The 17,179-nt window shown below is 40.4% G+C and overlaps 1 protein-coding gene across 2 annotated transcripts; it reads right to left on the reverse strand.

The window, feature by feature from the left end:
* Nucleotides 1-1,661: 1,661 nt before the first annotated feature.
* Nucleotides 1,662-16,539, reverse strand: clspn (claspin). 2 transcript variants are annotated; one of them, XM_085446313.1, is made up of 24 exons: nt 16,255-16,539; nt 15,391-15,508; nt 14,008-14,417; nt 13,099-13,242; nt 12,777-12,833; nt 12,625-12,697; nt 12,060-12,162; nt 11,303-11,898; nt 10,626-10,814; nt 10,266-10,429; nt 9,979-10,181; nt 9,806-9,858; nt 9,497-9,690; nt 8,664-9,195; nt 8,509-8,542; nt 8,218-8,311; nt 7,958-8,109; nt 7,276-7,437; nt 7,035-7,156; nt 6,511-6,641; nt 6,170-6,296; nt 5,277-5,356; nt 4,779-4,937; nt 1,662-2,288 (listed from the first exon to the last, which is right to left on the reverse strand). In XM_085446313.1, the coding sequence occupies exons 1-24, from the start codon at nt 16,276-16,278 to the stop codon at nt 2,163-2,165; spliced, it is 4,047 nt and encodes a 1,348-aa protein (XP_085302439.1). In that variant the 5' UTR covers nt 16,279-16,539; the 3' UTR covers nt 1,662-2,162. The 2 variants fall into 2 exon arrangements, with proteins under 2 accessions (XP_085302439.1, XP_085302438.1); XM_085446312.1 differs by having other exon boundaries at nt 8,218-8,314.
* Nucleotides 16,540-17,179: the final 640 nt, after the last annotated feature.

The following is a 17,179-nucleotide window of genomic DNA, read 5'->3' on the forward strand; positions in this document are numbered from 1 at the left end:
CAATTATTTCACCCTCTGCCCTTTCTCCTCCTCATAATCTGAATAACGCCAGATCCGTGTCCTCTAGATATTTAGAAGCTGGGCCTCCATGCCAAAACATGTAACCTTCCTCCTCTTTCAAGTGTAGAGTGAATGTGGAGTTCAGGGTGGAGAGGGGGGTTGGCTTCACTGCGCTGACCTCGTAATTCCCTCTCGGGGGTTAAACAAAGTTGTGAAATTCAGTTTGGAGAGGAGGCTATGGTGTTGATGCAAAAGAAGAAAGGACTTGCAGACATTATTCCTATTAAATTCTAATTAAAATTGATTTCTTGACCCCCGCTCATCGGGCCTCAGGACTTGGAGTCAAGTCTTTATGTCAGTTAATTGCATATAAATGACACGGAAATGATGATGGATGCTGCTCACTGCTGAAAATATATCCAGTGATTCTCTGCCCTTTACATTTTAACATTCAAACTTACCATTAATGTTTTGACAAAAGCTAAAAAAAAGAGAAAAGATGCCTTCTCTGCCATAACAACACCAGGATTAAGCCAGCCTGCCTGCAGGTATACAGCAGCTCTTTGCAGGCGGGGGCCCTCCATGGGGCTCATTCCAGACCCTCCTGGCGTTGGCCCCTAATGATGTGTAATGGGGCCTCCTGCGACCGATCCTAACCCCAGGACCTCCTGCTAATCACCGTGGCTACTAATGAGATGGAGAGACATGAAAGGGCTCGTTAGAAGACCATCCCTTTAATGCCAGCCTATTATTAGCCACTTACCAAATCATTAGTCTCCAAATTGCAATTATGCTTTAAAATAGGAGGAAAAAGTGAAAAGAAGAGTCAAAAAGAGTCCTTGAAAGACTGGAAATCTGTCACAGATAGATATGACTGACAGTGTGTTCCACCTTTTAGTTCAATGTTCAGCTTAAATGGATTTGAACATTCGAGGAAGGGCAATCATATTTGCTGCCAAAATCATGGGTTTATTGTGTAAGGAATTCAGTGTTGTAAGTAAATGTTTTATAAAGTAGAAGAGAGCCTTTATCACCCACCCTGCGTCTTACGCATCTCCGGCCAGTACTCTTGCGAGATGATAAATTAGCTGCTGTTTTTAGACAACTGATGCTGTGCATGGACACATTTTAAAAAAAAATCATGAAACATTTTTGTAAATATTTAAACCCAGACAAGTCCTACTAACAACTTTATGTAGCACAAGACTAAAAAAAAAAAAAAAAGGCCTCCCAAATTCTGAAATTCGGAGCACATATCTCAGACAGTGTCAATATCCAAGGAGAACTGATTTCCACTACATAGATACATTTAAAAAGCTGGAAACAGCATGCTACAATGAAGCCGATTGGTCCAAAGTTGTTGGCACTGATATTAGCACACTGGAGGGGCTTCTCCAAGAAATTTACCAAGGTTTGGCCCCCGCAGATCAGAATCAGCTCCTCCAATTTTGGAGTCTATCCAAGCTGTTGTAGAGCAAGATGTGGGGTACAATCTGGACAAGTGGGCAGTCTATCATAGGGCCATGCATTGATTTCTGTTTAGATAAATCAAGTAACCTAACATGCACATCTTTGCAATTCCTTTAATCTTCTTAGGACGTTCAAAACATACTGAAAACAAGAATCTGGTCTAACGAGACAAGAAAAGAATCAGATTTATGTCTTAAAATATTTTATTTACACTGTAAAACAAATACATTTAAAACATCACACAAATAAATTCCCTACTTCTTAAAAAGAAAAACCATATGTACATGATAAAACATTTCTAGATAGACCTCAATCATGTGGTCCAAATTAGGTCAAGTCAGATCAGATGAATGTCGCTAGTGGCGTAACGGATTAAATATTTGAACACACGAGCTGAACAAGGGAAGATTAAGTGTGCAAGTCATCGAGTAAAAGAGTAGCAGGATCTTCAGTGGTGTGTTTTGCTGGTGATTTATGCTCAACCACAAAATGGGCACAGGTGGGGAGACGTCTCATAATCCTGAAACCACCCAGAGTTTTGCCACTAGCTTCGTTTTTCTCAGTCTTATTGTGAAGTGAAACACTGAAAGTTAAAGGTCAGTTCTGCCTCCTCACTGCCTCTGTAGCAGCTGGGAGAAAAACTTGGACTCCCAGCCAGCTTTTCATCTTCATTCAGTTAGTGCGCTGCATCATCAGTGGTCCAGGAAGTTGAAGATGCTCCTCTGAGACCCTTTGGTCTGTCCTGCAGGTTTGTTCTCTCTGCAGACCCTCTTTGCTGCTGGATTCGCTGCCCCCATCTGCCCCCTCTTCTTCATCGTCTGAGGAACAAACATCAGTTTGTCTTTTTACAAAACTGCCGTACAAAATAAAACAATATACCGGCTAGTGACTGCATGTGCACTGGGACTGACAGTGTAAAAGTCAGCCTTTAATCTACTGTTAGAAATGTGGGCTTTGCCGCCACATAGTGTCCAATATTGAGAATACACCAGATACCATGACTTCACCCAGCACATTCACATGACTCTCATACTTAAGAGAAGCCCCGAGCTCTGTGGAAAACATTTCGTTTCTGCATTTATTTTAGAATAGCGAGACCTCACTAAAGAGACAAGCAGACAGAGTTGGGAAATGACACTTTAAGGAGAGCAGCCTGATTTCTAAGGCCACCTGTGCTTGTTAGGAGATGGGAAAGTTTGCTGTTGTGTGACTATTAAAAGAAGACAAAAGTATCTTTTTAAAAAACTGAAATTTCTAGATTTTTTTTAAACCATCACACAATAAGAATTATTTGAAATGTGTCCATAATTGTTCCTCTTCTGAAGTTCCCCTAGACTTTCAGGCGCCAACGACTTTAGACCAGTCGCACTTATTGTGAAATCTTTTGAACTCCTTGAGGTAATAACGCATTTGCTGCCTTTCCCGATTTCTTGAATTAAAACAATCTTGCAAAGAAGAGTGGGACAAAATTCCTCCACAGTGATGTGATTCCTGCTGCAATACAATTTCCTGTCCATCCATCTAAACCTTTGGTGGCCTCCCCAAAGCTTCTAAAGGCTGAGTAAACATTCCCCCTGAATTTGACCATATTTTTATTCATGGTGGCTTCAACTGTAACAGACATCTCTGCTTATCAAATGGTCAGAATTTACAGGAAATTGTAGAGATTTTTGTCAAATCAAGGTGGGGTGTCATGCAGATTTTAGATCCTTGACCCAACACAGCTGATATAAATGGCTAAATTAGCTCCTCAACATGTGTTGAAGTTCTCCAGAGGACTGGTAATGAACTAATCATTTGATTCAGTTGTGTTGACCCAGGGTGAGATCTAAACCCTGCAGTTCCCAAACTGAATATAAAGTTTTCTGGACTCTGGAAATTGAAATGCACGATGTCAGTTAAATTTAATACTAATTTTTTTTAAAACCACCTTTGTTATTGTTATAATTAGTTGTATATTACATTAATCAGCCTGTGAGTTAAAGTGGTTTAAAGAGGTTAATCGACTTCTTGATGCATGCTATATCATCCAGGTAAGTAAATCTCCAAAAGTTGATTCTGTTCAACTATTGAGTCAGTTCCTTAATCTTGATAGAGTTAAGATCAAGGAACTGACCTCCCAGCCTATTATTTCCTCAGTGGGCTGGTTTCAGTCATTATGCAAATGTACTGTTTATAAGATTGGGGAAACCTGCAGTCAGCTGAGGCTGAAGAAGTCACTTGGATGAGTGACGAAACGTTTCTCCCACAAAACGCTACGTCCAGATGAACAGAATCAACTTTTGGAGAGGTTAATCGACTGTTTTTCCAGTTTCCACTTAGTACATTTACAACATTTTTCCTCGGGAGTCACTAATGTCTCATGAAAAAGACATCGATTGGAGGTCATGTGACTTTCATGGTTATTAACAAGATTTCACAATGCAAGAAAAAGTGTCTTCTGTGTTTCATTTGTTTTATTTTTAAAGGCAGTTTAAGGGTTGATTTAAGTACTTAATCATTGCAAAGAGCAATTCAAGCCTTATTTTGCATTTTAAGACTGAACCGATTGAAGCCAGAGGGGCCTGCAGGAATGCTGGACTATTGTTTTACAAATTAGCAGTGAGGGTCATTGCATGCTGCTGCTGTGGGCCACTGATCCTTGACGTCAGGCAGAATATTCATCAGTAGGACATATGCTCATTAAATGGTCACACAGGACAGGACTGGTTCCCAGAGTTTCATTGTTTTTGCAGCAACACTTCATAACAGTGCATATAGTGGAGACATGCACTTTTATACTTAATCTGAATAAGTGCTTTACATTTTGCTTTTTTTATCCATTTAAAAATTAGTTCCTTTTGTTAAGTGAGATTTTGAGTTCAGCTCTAGTTCTGCTAATTTACAAGTATAACCTTGGTTCAACCTGAATTTTCAACTATTTAAACAGTTATTTTTATTCATGTACTGACCTCTCCGGTTTTGTTTAAACCTGATTAAAAATCAAACAAAACAAGCAGTTTGAAGGCTTCACCGCAGGCTACAGATTCTCATTTTAACAGTTTTGGGGGAATTTGACAGAAAATTTTATTCATGACTGATCCATGATTATTTAAAAAAAAAAAAGGACTAAAAATAACTACAGCAGTAAAACTGCAGCCATATTAACTTACATAACACAACTGAGCCTATTCAGTGTACATGAAGAGTGGGGCTGAGTGTAAAATGAAGTACTCTTTGAACATTCTGCTGAACTTCTGTCACGTGTACTCATGAAATGGGTTTTATTAATAGTTGGGGTTTTTTTTAGCATCATAATTCTGACTCACCTGTTTCTGTGGAGCCTCTGATGAGTTAACCTTCTCAGGAGAGAGTGTTTGGAAGAGGAATCCACGGCTGTTTCTGGGGGCCAGAGGATTTCCCTCTGAGATGGAAGCCAGCTTCTGGAGGACGGACTGAGGCTGACTCAGGAGAGAACCTCTCCTCACCTGGGAGAAACACAGATCTTAGACCGGCCTTGTGCAGATTATGGACGAACACATGATGAAGTCTTGCAAACACCCACTGTGTGACAGTTTAAAATATTTGTTTTATTTAGTAAAAAGCAATAACTAAACATCTTTTTGCCATTTAGCCTTTTCTTTATAGGACAGCATGGAGAAGAGAAGAAAGCAGTGACAGAGTGGGGCAGACTCCAACACTGTTCACGCCGTGATTAATGTTGAATTCTTTGTACATTGTTACACAGACAACAAAAAGCAGGTATTATTTAGACTTTTAAAAAAAATTAAAAGAAAGAAAAGTTATTCACAGGGTGTTTGAATTACCTGTAAAGGCTGAGAGGGCCTCTGGAAGGGATTGAGAGCTGCTGCTGTCTTCTTCTCTGGTTGTGGTGCCACAGGCGGCTCTGGTTTAAACAGTTACACAGTTAGCTTAAGTAAAGCACCAGTTTATTTAACAAGAATGACGTGGTTGTGCATGTGTTGCATATGAATTCCTTAAGTGTTTTCATGTTGAATTAAGTACAGAAAAACTTCATACTTTTAAGTGCAAACAGTTCAAACACCCTTTAAATATGATTCATATCTCAATGTAGAACTTTGTTTTGTGACGATACGAAGCAGCCAGTTAAATAAATAAAAGATCTAGCTACTGATTACATTCCATTTTTTTTCTTTTACAGAACGTGAATTTCTGTAGCTGTTTCTGCGAATGGTCAAGTTTTGTTTGCTGGGACACATGTTGGTGTTTTTAGTGCCGTCGTTACTACAGCCATGTAGCACATTATCTGAATCTACCCATCTATCCAACTGTACTCCCAACTTTCAACACTGAGTAGATGAAAATGTATGTTTCTTATATTTTCTATTAACAATTCAGAAACAAACTGAAAAACTACACTAATCTTGGGGGTCATTAAATTATCCTTTTTGAAATAGTTTAAAATACCAACTTTAAAACCTTTCTTGACTTTATGATTTAAACCCTCTGTATTCTTCATAGGTCCTAAAGTCCTCAGATTGGCTTGTTGTTTGGCTTTATTCTACAGTTTGACTGTGTGTCTTAACTACTACCATTAATTAATTCACATATTTTTCTTTTTTAATCTTTTATTTTTCCTGCTATGCAAGACAGTTGTGCCAATAACTGCTGGACAAAAGCTCCTCTGGGTGTTTTAAGTAGATGGGATTCTATTCATGGGGACTTTTATCAAACTAACCTTTTCTTTGCAGAGTCTTGGCAGTCAGTTTTTTGGCAAGTTTCATGAATTGACTGTCTTCCTCTCCAATCTTCTCATCATCTGGATCCAATTCCAAATCCTCTCCTTTTTTGGCTTTCTGTTCAGACTGTGAGAAGAGTGACAAAAGAATGAACACAAAACAGCAGCAGCCCTCACAGAGGAGGCCAATTCATAAGGCGCACACAGCCCATTTCTAAGAAATCCTTTTAACAGAACTTGGCGAAAACCATCACACTTTTTTTTCTTCAAATGTATATTTTTCCATTAGTGCCACCTCCTTCATGTGTGTGTGCAAAAAAACTGCAAACCATAAAACCCACCTGTTCCCTGAGCCACTGCTCTCTCTCCAGTCTCTCTATCCGTCTTTGGACCTCAGCCTGGTCCACATCATCCTCTTCCTCCCAGTCTTCCTCGCCCTCGGCTCCAGTTCTCTCCATGCTGAAACCATCATCTGGACCAAAAATTACAATTAAAATCTCTCAATGACAAATGTGTACAGTTAGACCCAATAATCAGAAGAAATCATCACTTGTCATATTTAGGATGCTTTGATTAAAATAAGTAATTTAGTTATCTTTTACTTTATCTTTTCTTCTATATTGCGTCCACTGTCTTGTGCTAGATGCTAAAAAAATATTTTGTCCTGACAGTATTAAAGTTGCAATTAACTGAATACAGATAATGCTGCTAAATTCTTATAAAACCTGAAACAAATAGCTAATAATGTTTTTATTCATTTAGATTTGTGCATTTTATTACTGCTGTTACTCCAATTGAGTCCTACCAACACTCATTATCGGTATTTGGTAATCCAGGCATCTAATCGTTCATCCTGTAAACTCACCAATGTTCTTCCATCGGAAGCGACGCGCTCGTCCAGGACCGTCAGAGTGCAAGTCTCCATCAGCCAGGTAGCGCTCCTGATACAGCCTCAGGCGACGCTTGTCATCATCCAAAATCTGCTTCCTGTAAGAACAAGAGACGCATTTTAACAACTTTTACATCGTTTTTGTGCCACAGGTTCATCTCCAGCTTGATGTACTTCACACAAAAGACATTTTATAAATCAATTAGTCTTTGCTCACATGTGGATCTTGTTGACTTGGTTTTGCAGCTCTTCGTCAGAGGGAAGGTCTTCCAGAAGCTCCTCTTCCTCATACTCGCTCCCTCTGTCGCCGTCCTCATCATCGCTGCCTAGATCACTACCAGACAGCTCGGCCTCCGAGTCCACATAGTCGGTCAGTCGCCTGCCAAGGAGATCCAAGAAACCATTCAAGCTGTGTTGCAGGTGTGGATTAGCAGTGAAAATTAAGCATTTCTACAGTTTGCAAATTGATGGTTAGCGGCCAATGACCTAATTCAAATGGCAAAAATAAAATCTAATAGTTTTTAAGTGAGAATCTTTGCATTAACTTAAAAAAAAAAAAAAAAAGCACTCTTTTCCATCAGTCAGTGAAGTTTAAACAACTTTCAAAGCCAGAAACAACATCCAACACATTTATCTGTTGGTCTCTAAACTGCATAAAAAAGCCTGCTGCTCAGATCAATTTTGCACAGACATTTAGTTAGGCCACAATGAAAAGTATTATTCAATTCTGTACTTATTTATAAGAAGGGCTGCTTTATTCAACAAAGCATCATGTTTGCTGGATTACATCCAAATACAGACGTATTTTACTGCCACCAAAAATCTTCCCACAGCAGGATTTGGCCACAACACTCTGCCACTTTCCATCGATCACGTTGCATGAAAGCACTTTCACTTACATTTTCTTCTTTTTTTTCGCCCGTGGCGCGAACACACCCTCCAGTTCCTCCTCTTCCACCTCATTGTTTTCCTCTTCGCTGGCATCTGCTTCATCTTCCTCATCATTTTCCTCCTCCTCTCCATCATTACCATCATCATCATCGTTGTCCTCCTTTACACCCACAAGACATTTTTAATACTTTAGTAATTGCATTATATATTTAACCCAAAACAAAAATCCAAAGCACTTGAAGTGTTTTTTGTTTGTTTCTTTGTTTACCTGCTCACTCTCAACATCTGATAGGAGCCGGAACTCGCAGTCCTCCTCTTCTTCCTCCTCCTCCTCCTGCTGCTCTCTAGCCTCTAACTTCTTTCTACTTAATAGTGTAAAATCAAAGTGAAAATCTTACATTGCAAGTAAATATTTCAGTTATTATTCCTATAATCCTCTAATCAAAGCAGTTTGGGGGTAATGAGGGAGAGGAGCAGCTTAAAGGATCACGGAAACTAATCAAACTTTAGAGATTATTAACAAAACCAGAAAATGATACTGACGATATTTGTACCGTACCTGTCTTGTGATGGTGAAGCTGTGTGAGTAGAACCTAAATGTGGCAGCAAATGAAAAAGGATTGTGTAAAAACATGAGCTGTAGAGGAAGTGACAAAAAAAATTGCAATGATGCAATGTCATTTATAAAAAAGCAGAAATGCACACCACTCTTACCTGGACTCGAAAATTTGCCTGAACATAGACCCAGCAGCTGATCCATAGTATTTTCAGAGTCTTCATCGTCTTCTCCCTCTTTCCTTTTCTTTGTATGCTCCCCTTCAGCTTGTGTCGGTGGAAACGCTCCTGAGCACAGCCCAAGCAGCTCATCCTCCTGTGTTGCTCCAACGCCCTCTCCCCCTATGGAGTTGCTCTTCCCTGATCCAAAACCACCTGAACACAACCCCAACAGCTCCCCCATGTGTGCATCCATTGCATTTTCATCCAGGCTGCCCAAGATCAGCTGCCTCTTGTGAGAGGTGGGTGCACCGGGGCGCGGCCCCACATTTAGAAAACCATCTGCATCAAGTAACTGGGACTGAGCATCATCTTCAAGTGAAAAACGACCCTGAGAGTCACCTGCTAGACCAGGACCAGAAGCAGCTCCATCCAGGGGGCCTGAATCTGCACTGGGAGAAGAAGGTGCGTACAGGTCTTGGGAGTCTTCAACAGGGAGGCAAAGAGAACGCTCGGAGAGCTTGCCTGAACTCTGAAAGAGAATTTTTTAAAAGTAAAATATAAGTACTCATTCTAATGTTGAATGTGTAGTTTGGTTTCTATTTTCTTTTATTCTATTTGTATAAAATGCACTTGCAGATGAGCTCTTGGTTATTTGCAGATACAGTCTTATTCGTGGATTTTCTCTGAGCCTTATTGATTCGTCAATTTTTTTGGACTTAACTACATATGCATGTATGTAACCAAGGGCATGTTTGGCCCAAATTCAAACCCCTCGTGAAATCTGTCTGATGCTGCAATAATTAGAGTGAATGAAAAACATTTCTTCTCACCTTTGAGGCGGAGCCGAGGAAGCTCGGCCTGAAGAGGCACGGTGAAGGGGAGCGGAAAATGGACGAGTTGAGGACGCTTCGTCCTGTGCCACGCTGGTTATTCACTGGTTGGTATGATGTAATCATGGACCCTGGGAGCTCAAAGCTGCTGTTGTGGCTGTTGTCCTTCACCAGGGACAGGGAGTCATCCTCTTCTGGAGACGAGCGGGAGAGGAGAGGAAAAGAGTGTACTTTCAATTTCTCTCAATAACAAAACAAAAAAAAGAGGAAATACGGTCAAACTAAATGGAGCTCTTCCACTTTACCCACCCATCTTACTGCCACTGTCATGTCCAGAAGGCCCAGACCTTCTTACACCATCACTAAAAAAAGAAAAACCAAAAATATTTTTAATTTTATCCATTAAACAAGCTGCTGCAGGTGACATCTTGCAGCCAAATATAAGAGACTTTAAAAGTGCTTCTACAAAACTGCAAACATACCCGGTGCGCGAGGAAGAGTTTCCAGGGAACAGCATGAGAGTGCCATCTGTGTTAATGAGGTCGGGAGTTGGCGAGGGTCCGATCAGTGCCACTGGAGAAGGGCTCCTCATACTCTGAGCCATGCTGCCTTCTTCCTCTTCATCTTCATTGTCCTTCACATCGTCTTCTTCACCATCACCACCTCCCAATAAGTCATCGACACCCTGAGGAACAGAAGAACAGCTTGATGCAAGTGCAAAGAGGGTAAAAGCAAAAATTTGTGCAGCGTAACAAAATCATCCACGTACTTCTTCCTCCTCTGACTCATCCGTCATGTCTTCCTCCTCCTCTTCATCCTCCCCACAGTCTTCGTTGTCTAGGCGATTCAGCTCGGCCTTGCGCACCCTCTCCTCTTTTCTCCGTTGGGCCATGGCGAGCTGCAGGCGCTGCTTCAGAGTCAGCAGCTTCTCTCCTACACAGAGATGAGCAAGGGAGTCATATCATTTCCAGCTGATCCACGTGTAGTTGTGGTTAATGATTGTAAACGTAAGCCCATCATAACTACTTATATTCAATCAATTATATAATCTAAAGTGAAATGATGACACTCACAGAAATGCTAAACAATTTAAAATTGTATAATTTCTATCTCTTCTACATATCCAGACCTGGTTTAGTGGTCACAGGCTCCTCTGCTCCTTCTTTGACAGTCACAGTGAGAGACTCCGTGTGCAGCTCCTCCTGGCCAGATGGGGTGCTGTCCTTACGGATGATGTCAAGCTGCAAAGTGCGCTCCCCTTGGGGTCGTGTGGGTGCAATAATGTGACGCAGGTAACGCTCCTTCAGAGCCTCCACACCTAGTTGAAGAAGAGGAGAGGTAAGAGAGGTTTTCTTTGGCACAGAAGACATCGGGCCTTGCTTTTGATGAGGACAAAAATTTTGTAGTGCACAACACTTCGTTTGATCTCACATCATGTTTCAAAGGATTTAAAACTGCATCTGGGACATGTTATGAGGTCCTGAGAGAAGGACAGTATGTTCTAATTGTTTTCTGCCTTCCCAAACCATAGAGCGCTCAGCCATGTGTTCAGATTTCTGCTGCTCAGAACAATAAACATGATAAAAACAAAGAGGAAGGATGTTGCCAGTGTAGCTAGATGAAATGAAGTAACATCGTGCACATATTTTTCCTGGGAAAAGTTGCCTGCTAGTACTTCTTTCCCCCGTGAGATTATGCACATTTTGAAGTCAAATCACCTAATTTATCACAGTGACCATGGCAAAGGATCAAAAGGCTTGATTCTCCATGTCTTCTTGCTGAGATTGGGAAATATTTGTGACTCACCAGGATTAAGCTGTGGAGGGTCGAGCTGTACAAAAGCTCCATCATCTGGACACAATTTTGCAATAGGAGGCGGATCCAGTCCCAACTCCTTTAGTCTGGTCAATTTGTCTTTCTTCGGTTTGGTAGGCTGCTGTACCGAGGGCTCTGTTGTAGCTGAATCAGCACTCAAACACTGAGGAGCTGCAGGATCAACCACAGCCCTAGATACAGTCTCTTTCTGCAGGGTTTCAGAGTCAGATGTTGCTGCAGTTGGATTTTGTGGTAAAGGAGCAGCTGAGGTTTCCTCTCCTGAGTCAGATGCAGGCTTGTCTTCAGCATCAGCTGTGACCGAGTCCTGCAGACTCTCAGAGAGGTAAAGCATTGGGCCTGACTCCTGCTCAGGATCCGAGGTAACCGAAGTTTCTCCGGCCTGGTTGAGGTTCTGCTTTTGCGGGGATGAGGTTGCTGCTGGCTGAAGTAAAGGCTGGATTTGATTGGGCGACATATCCAAAGAAGAGTTACAGTCCTGCTCAGTGGATGGCAGTTTGCTGGGTGGGTTTACAGAAGGTGGAGGAGCTGACGGTGTCTCCAACATCATTTCTGAGTACTTTGCAGATCTAAAAGCAGAAAGAGTTTTATAAATGTAAAGATTTTACTTTGACAGAATCAAAGTACAGTTACTTAAATCTGCACTTGTGTGAAATGAGCAGGTCCAGCGGCCATCCTTACATGACTTGTGTCTGACCTGAAATGTGTTAAATGTCATGTTAGTATTTACTTCAACAATGCCATGACAGGACCCTCTGGCCTTGCTCTCTTCTTAAAGAACTGGTCGATGGTCTTTGGCTCGGGGATGTGGTAGGGCAGGCCAAGAGAAGACTCTAAAAAGGCAGAAGAATGCAGTTTTAGTAGCAGATAAGTCATTAAATTACACCTGTCAACATCTATGCAATAATCTCCACAGAAAATATTTACAATGTTTCACTTGTTATTGATTCTAGTGGCTTGAATAAGTGAAAAATTATCCACCTTTACCAAAGTCAACATCAGATGGTGAAATTCATTCCATTTTCTTTAAATGAAATTAGCAATTAAGGTTTAGAATAAACTAAAACCTTAAAGATGCATCTACTTCAGTTATTTATAATAAAGTCTGCACTGCAGTGTAAATACACAGGAGAAACAGCAAGATGGGCACCATGAGAAGATTTTAAAGTACGGGAAAACCAGAAAAACCAGAAATGTTTGCAAGTATGGAAAGAAAACTAGAATACCATCCTCTATTCAAATTATTACCCACAATAAAACTTTATGGGTTAAATAAACGTGTCTTATCAACTGACCTCTGATCAGCCTCTGAGACTCACTGTGGAGCTGCTTCATCGCCTCTTTGCTGGCACGTGCAGCCTTTCTCTCCTGAAAGAGTCACATAGTGGCAATGACAAACTGCTTACAATTTAAAGTAATTATTTATTTATTTTCTGATTTTGCATACCACACGCTGGGGCTTCTCTGGCACCTCTTCATCCTCCTCCTCATTGGAGAGGGGATCCTGTAGTAACATAGAAACAAAAGGACACAATGCCCAACATGGTCCAACTATTCTCACCTCAACATTAAATCAAAGTGTTACAATAAAATTGAAGGATTTAAATTTATCTCAAGTCACTGACATAAATTCAACAGCTGTTTTAATTTTTCTTAAGGAAATAAGTCAAAGGCCAAACATAAATGATACCAATTCCAAATGTTTATCTTTTATAGTGATGGAAAATGGGTGGAGAGCCCCTCTTTTAAACTACTTGATGTTTTTGCACCTTATGTTTTTTCATCTTTTGCTTGACCGCAGCACGGATCGCATCCAGAGACTCTTCTTCCTCATCATCCAGACCATTGTCAAAAAGTTCTGTGTCACCGAGCGGACATCCACTGTCATTCAGGGTCCCAGGATGAGGAATTTCCTGAGGAAATGGGAGTAAAGCTGATTTTAGTTGCACACACATTACCCAAATTGTATGCTGTTTTTATGGCTTCAACATTTTGCACAACACACAAGATCTAAATTTTAAAACTTTGTTCAGTTTGATCTGCAGTTTAAACCTTATTATAGTGCTCGGGGAACCAAAACACAAATGCTTCCACAACAGTAGTTTGATCATCACACTGATGTGGTAGGAAGTGTTTTTCCCCCCTTTCTTCCTGACAACAAAGTTCTTCCAGAAGCAGATCTGTTTACTTGGCCTAGTAGTTGGACATGCACTGAAAAGCATCATCTGACTGGGACATAAAAAAAATAAATACATTTTTTTTTAAATGTCAAAGGTTTCCAATTTTGAGATAAAATAATGTTTGAAAAACTAATTTTGACAACACATTTAACACAATCATTTGAGGATTTGTGAGTGCGCCATCTTTGTCTTTTTTCTGGTCACACTGACTTAAATAAAGTGATCGAAAGGCCACATGATTACATTAAAAAAATCTACTTAAATGGTATATAACTTTTAACATGTAACGTACTTGACATAAAATCTTTCTTCACCTATGTAAGCGTAGTCCACTTTGCTGACAATCATTCACTTTGCGGTTCAAAAACATAATTCTACCTTTTATTGATTTTATTATTTTTAATAATATGTCCACAGGACGGATTATTGCCCATGTGTGTGAGAACCCTTGATGTATCAAACACCAGCCAAAAAGAGTTCAGACACTAGAGAACTCACCTCATCCCTTTCAGAGAACCTCTCCTTCTTCTTCAGCTTTTCCACCGCTTTGCTGCGCTTTTCCTTTTTCTCATGATGTCTCCTGCTCTTCTCTCTTTCCTTCACTTCTTTTGTGGATTTCACTTTCCTCTTCACCACTTTCCCCTCTTCCTCCTCCATTTTTCCACTTTTCTCCTCCTCAGGCTCACTGTCCTCGCTATCAACAGGAGCTCGGCTTATTCTCTTGCACTTCTGTCGTCCCTTTTCCTTCTTAGTCTCCATTTCCTCTCCACTGGAAGCAGATAAGACTAGTGCTTCTGCCATGTGTACGCTGCTATCTGCAGCTGCCGCCTCTTCCTCGCTGTCACTGTCTCTAATGGCATTACGGTGAGGCTTTCTGTGCACCGTGATGTCTTCGTCGTCATCAGAATCTGATAAATAAGACAGCAAAACCAACCAATTTAGAAAATTAGAATAGAGTAGAATGAAAATGGTAGAAAATGGTAGAGTGGTAATCCCAGCTCATATCAATGTGTAATGAAACAAAATACTCGAGTTTGCACTAAACAGTGAGAAAAATAAATTCAAGTAGAATTTTATTCTAATGCATATTTTTGTTTAACCAAAATAAATAAATAAATGAAAAAAAAAAGAAAAAAGGAAGACCAAAACATAAAAGGTATTTTTAAAAATGTACCGGTAATGTCTTTTTGTAATTTAAATAAGAGATTTTCAACATGAAACAGGCCTCTGGGAGTGACTAAACAGATAAGCTGCAAGTTGAGTAGTTTGGAGACAAAGTTAAGAGACAGGTAAAGCAAACTTAATGTGGTTAAAGTGGGAGAGTGGACATATTGGTCACAAAATAAAAAAGGGGGAAATGGAGCTTCAAGGCAGGAGAAAAAGCAGAAGTCAAAAACAACATATGTCCTCAGAGAGTGGTTTGGCTCACAGCCCTGATGAAATTTCTTTGATGGAAGAGAAAAAACATCTTCAGTGAGCACCAAGAGTTCTTATATGCAGGACAATTATATACAGAACACCTTGATATAAACCCTTCTGAAGAAAAACAAATATGAGTCCAGGGAGAGTGAAATACTTCATTATTAAAGTATTTATACTATTTCCTACAGAATTTCCCTTGGACTGATACGTTACTCTTTGCCTTTATTATTTTTCAAATAAATTTGGTCCTTTGGAAACTGGACATCTTTTAGATACTGGTTTGCTTTCATTTATAACCTTTGAATGTATATTTTCTAAAGCACTGCAGCTTTGATTCTTTGGTCAGACTGGCTCATTATGATAACTAGTGTTTCTCTGCCTACTCTGGTGTCACAGGCAGTTGCATAAATGCATACCTCATTTACACAGCCAGAGTGGCTCATTGTTATGCTGCTTTACCTGAACGACCTTCTCTTTTGTTAGAGGTGTCTGTAGCCATCTCCTCTGCTGGTGAGCCCACCCCGCTGTCTGAATCACTCTCTGTTGCAGTCTGGGCCACAACTGGGAGTGCCTCAGCCTGCATACAGTAGCAGACAATACACATGAATTGTTGCTGCATGGGGGGAGTAAAAGGTATTTAGTGGAAAAAAACTTGAGGTTAAGTATCAACTGAAAAACAGTTCATCTAAGGCAAGGGTAGAAGTTCAGTTTAGGCTACTTGATTGAGATCCATGTAGTGTGGGACTGCTTTTGTTAAATCTAGTAACACTAGGAATTCGTTTCAAATGGAGGGCAACCCAAATTGCTGCATAGCTAATTTAAAAAAAAAAAAAGTACCCCAGGATAGCATGTTTCTGCATTTGACAAAAACACAGAGGAGAGGGTGTTTACACAGAGGATGGGTGTCACTTTTGTCACTTTGAGCAGCGAAACGCTTGTTCGTTGACAGGACTGGCGCCTTGAAGTAAACCAAACAATGAGCAGCATGTCTGCCTTTCGACGTTTCTAATTATCACCATTCAGGCAACAGATAAGGCTGTCCGTCACCTAGGTCTTACTTTAACAAAAGGATTTAAAATTAAAATGTCAAATTGACACGCTTTAAAGGCCCAGGCCAGTTATCACTATCCAAAAGAGCTGAGCTAAACCTAACCTAGCCAGGAAGCTAGGTGGCTAACGAAATGTGCAGTTAGCATATTTCTTTCGATCTTGCCAATCTCCACCAAACAAAAACGACCCAATCAAACAGAGCGATATATGCAAGTCTAGAAAGGTTAGGCAGATGTTCAAGATAATCACTGACAAACCAAAGCATTGCCTGACCTGTTGTTGAGAAAGCAAGCTCATCTTTGTCCGCTGGCTAGTTTACGTTCTTTTTTTGCAAAATAAACAGGCTCAGACGGTACCTCGTACTCTCGTGTTAGCCACAGAAAAACGTGGACAAGTCAAAGCGACCAGTGGTGCTTCTGTATTTTAATTGACATTTAGTTAGCGTTTAGCCGGAAAAGTTATCTTCCTCCCGCCTGTTCCATACACACCGAATAGAAATTTTGATGTTTCGCGCGCCGTGACAGCTGGCCCACAGTTTTTCGTCACCGGAACGTCAATCACAGTGTTCTCGATTTCCTATTGGTCTGTTTGGCGCAGCTGTCCCGCCTAATTTGACTACGCTGCAATGCAAAAGCGTTTGCTTAATCCCCGGGACCTCTCCGGCGGGTGGGGGTTGTTGCTGGAGAAGAAACAAAAAGGAAAAAATTCCAAATATCAGAACAACTTTAACACTTATTGTAATGGTAATTAATCATAAAGCACAGTTATTGAAAATGCACCGTTTTGCAACTATTCCATTGTCCCGTTGCAAGGAAAATGGCATTGCATAATGGAGTGATATCTTTATTTAATCATTTATCGCTTATTTGTTCTTTAAAGACCTACTACCCAGACATTTCAAAACCATTAAATTTCTCCACATTTTTGTCCATCTACACAGATTTTTCTGTGCAATTCTACTTACAAACCCACTATTCCCCAATCAAGTGTTAAAGTCGGCGCTTTGTTGATACTAATTAATCCAATCCAAGAGTTGTCTGTTTCTCAAAATTAGTTGCATAACCTTGACTTCTGTTAATTAGTATTTTTTCCAGGTTTTTGCAGCTTAATACATTTGTGTCTTTTGCAAGGTTGAATGAAACATTTGGATTTTTAGCAGTATCCCACAGTTTCATTTGTTAGACCAAACAATAACCCC

Source organism: Copadichromis virginalis, linkage group LG22, assembly GCF_057382275.1.
Source record: "Copadichromis virginalis isolate Kocher_CV1m ecotype Utaka linkage group LG22, C_Virginalis_male_GT1.1, whole genome shotgun sequence".
In the NCBI taxonomy this organism is placed as follows: Eukaryota; Metazoa; Chordata; class Actinopteri; order Cichliformes; family Cichlidae; genus Copadichromis; species Copadichromis virginalis.

Bases quoted from the DNA above. Each gene is read 5' to 3' on its own strand.
- clspn (XM_085446312.1), bottom strand. From the start codon at position 16,278: ATGAGCTTGCTTTCTCAACAACAG. The intron at 12,163-12,624 runs GTCAGTTGATAA...CTGCCTTTTTAG, and splicing joins GTCTCAGAGGCTGATCAGAG to AGTCTTCTCTTGGCCTGCCC. The intron at 9,196-9,496 runs GTGAGAAGAAAT...ATTCTCTTTCAG, and splicing joins TCCTCGGCTCCGCCTCAAAG to AGTTCAGGCAAGCTCTCCGA.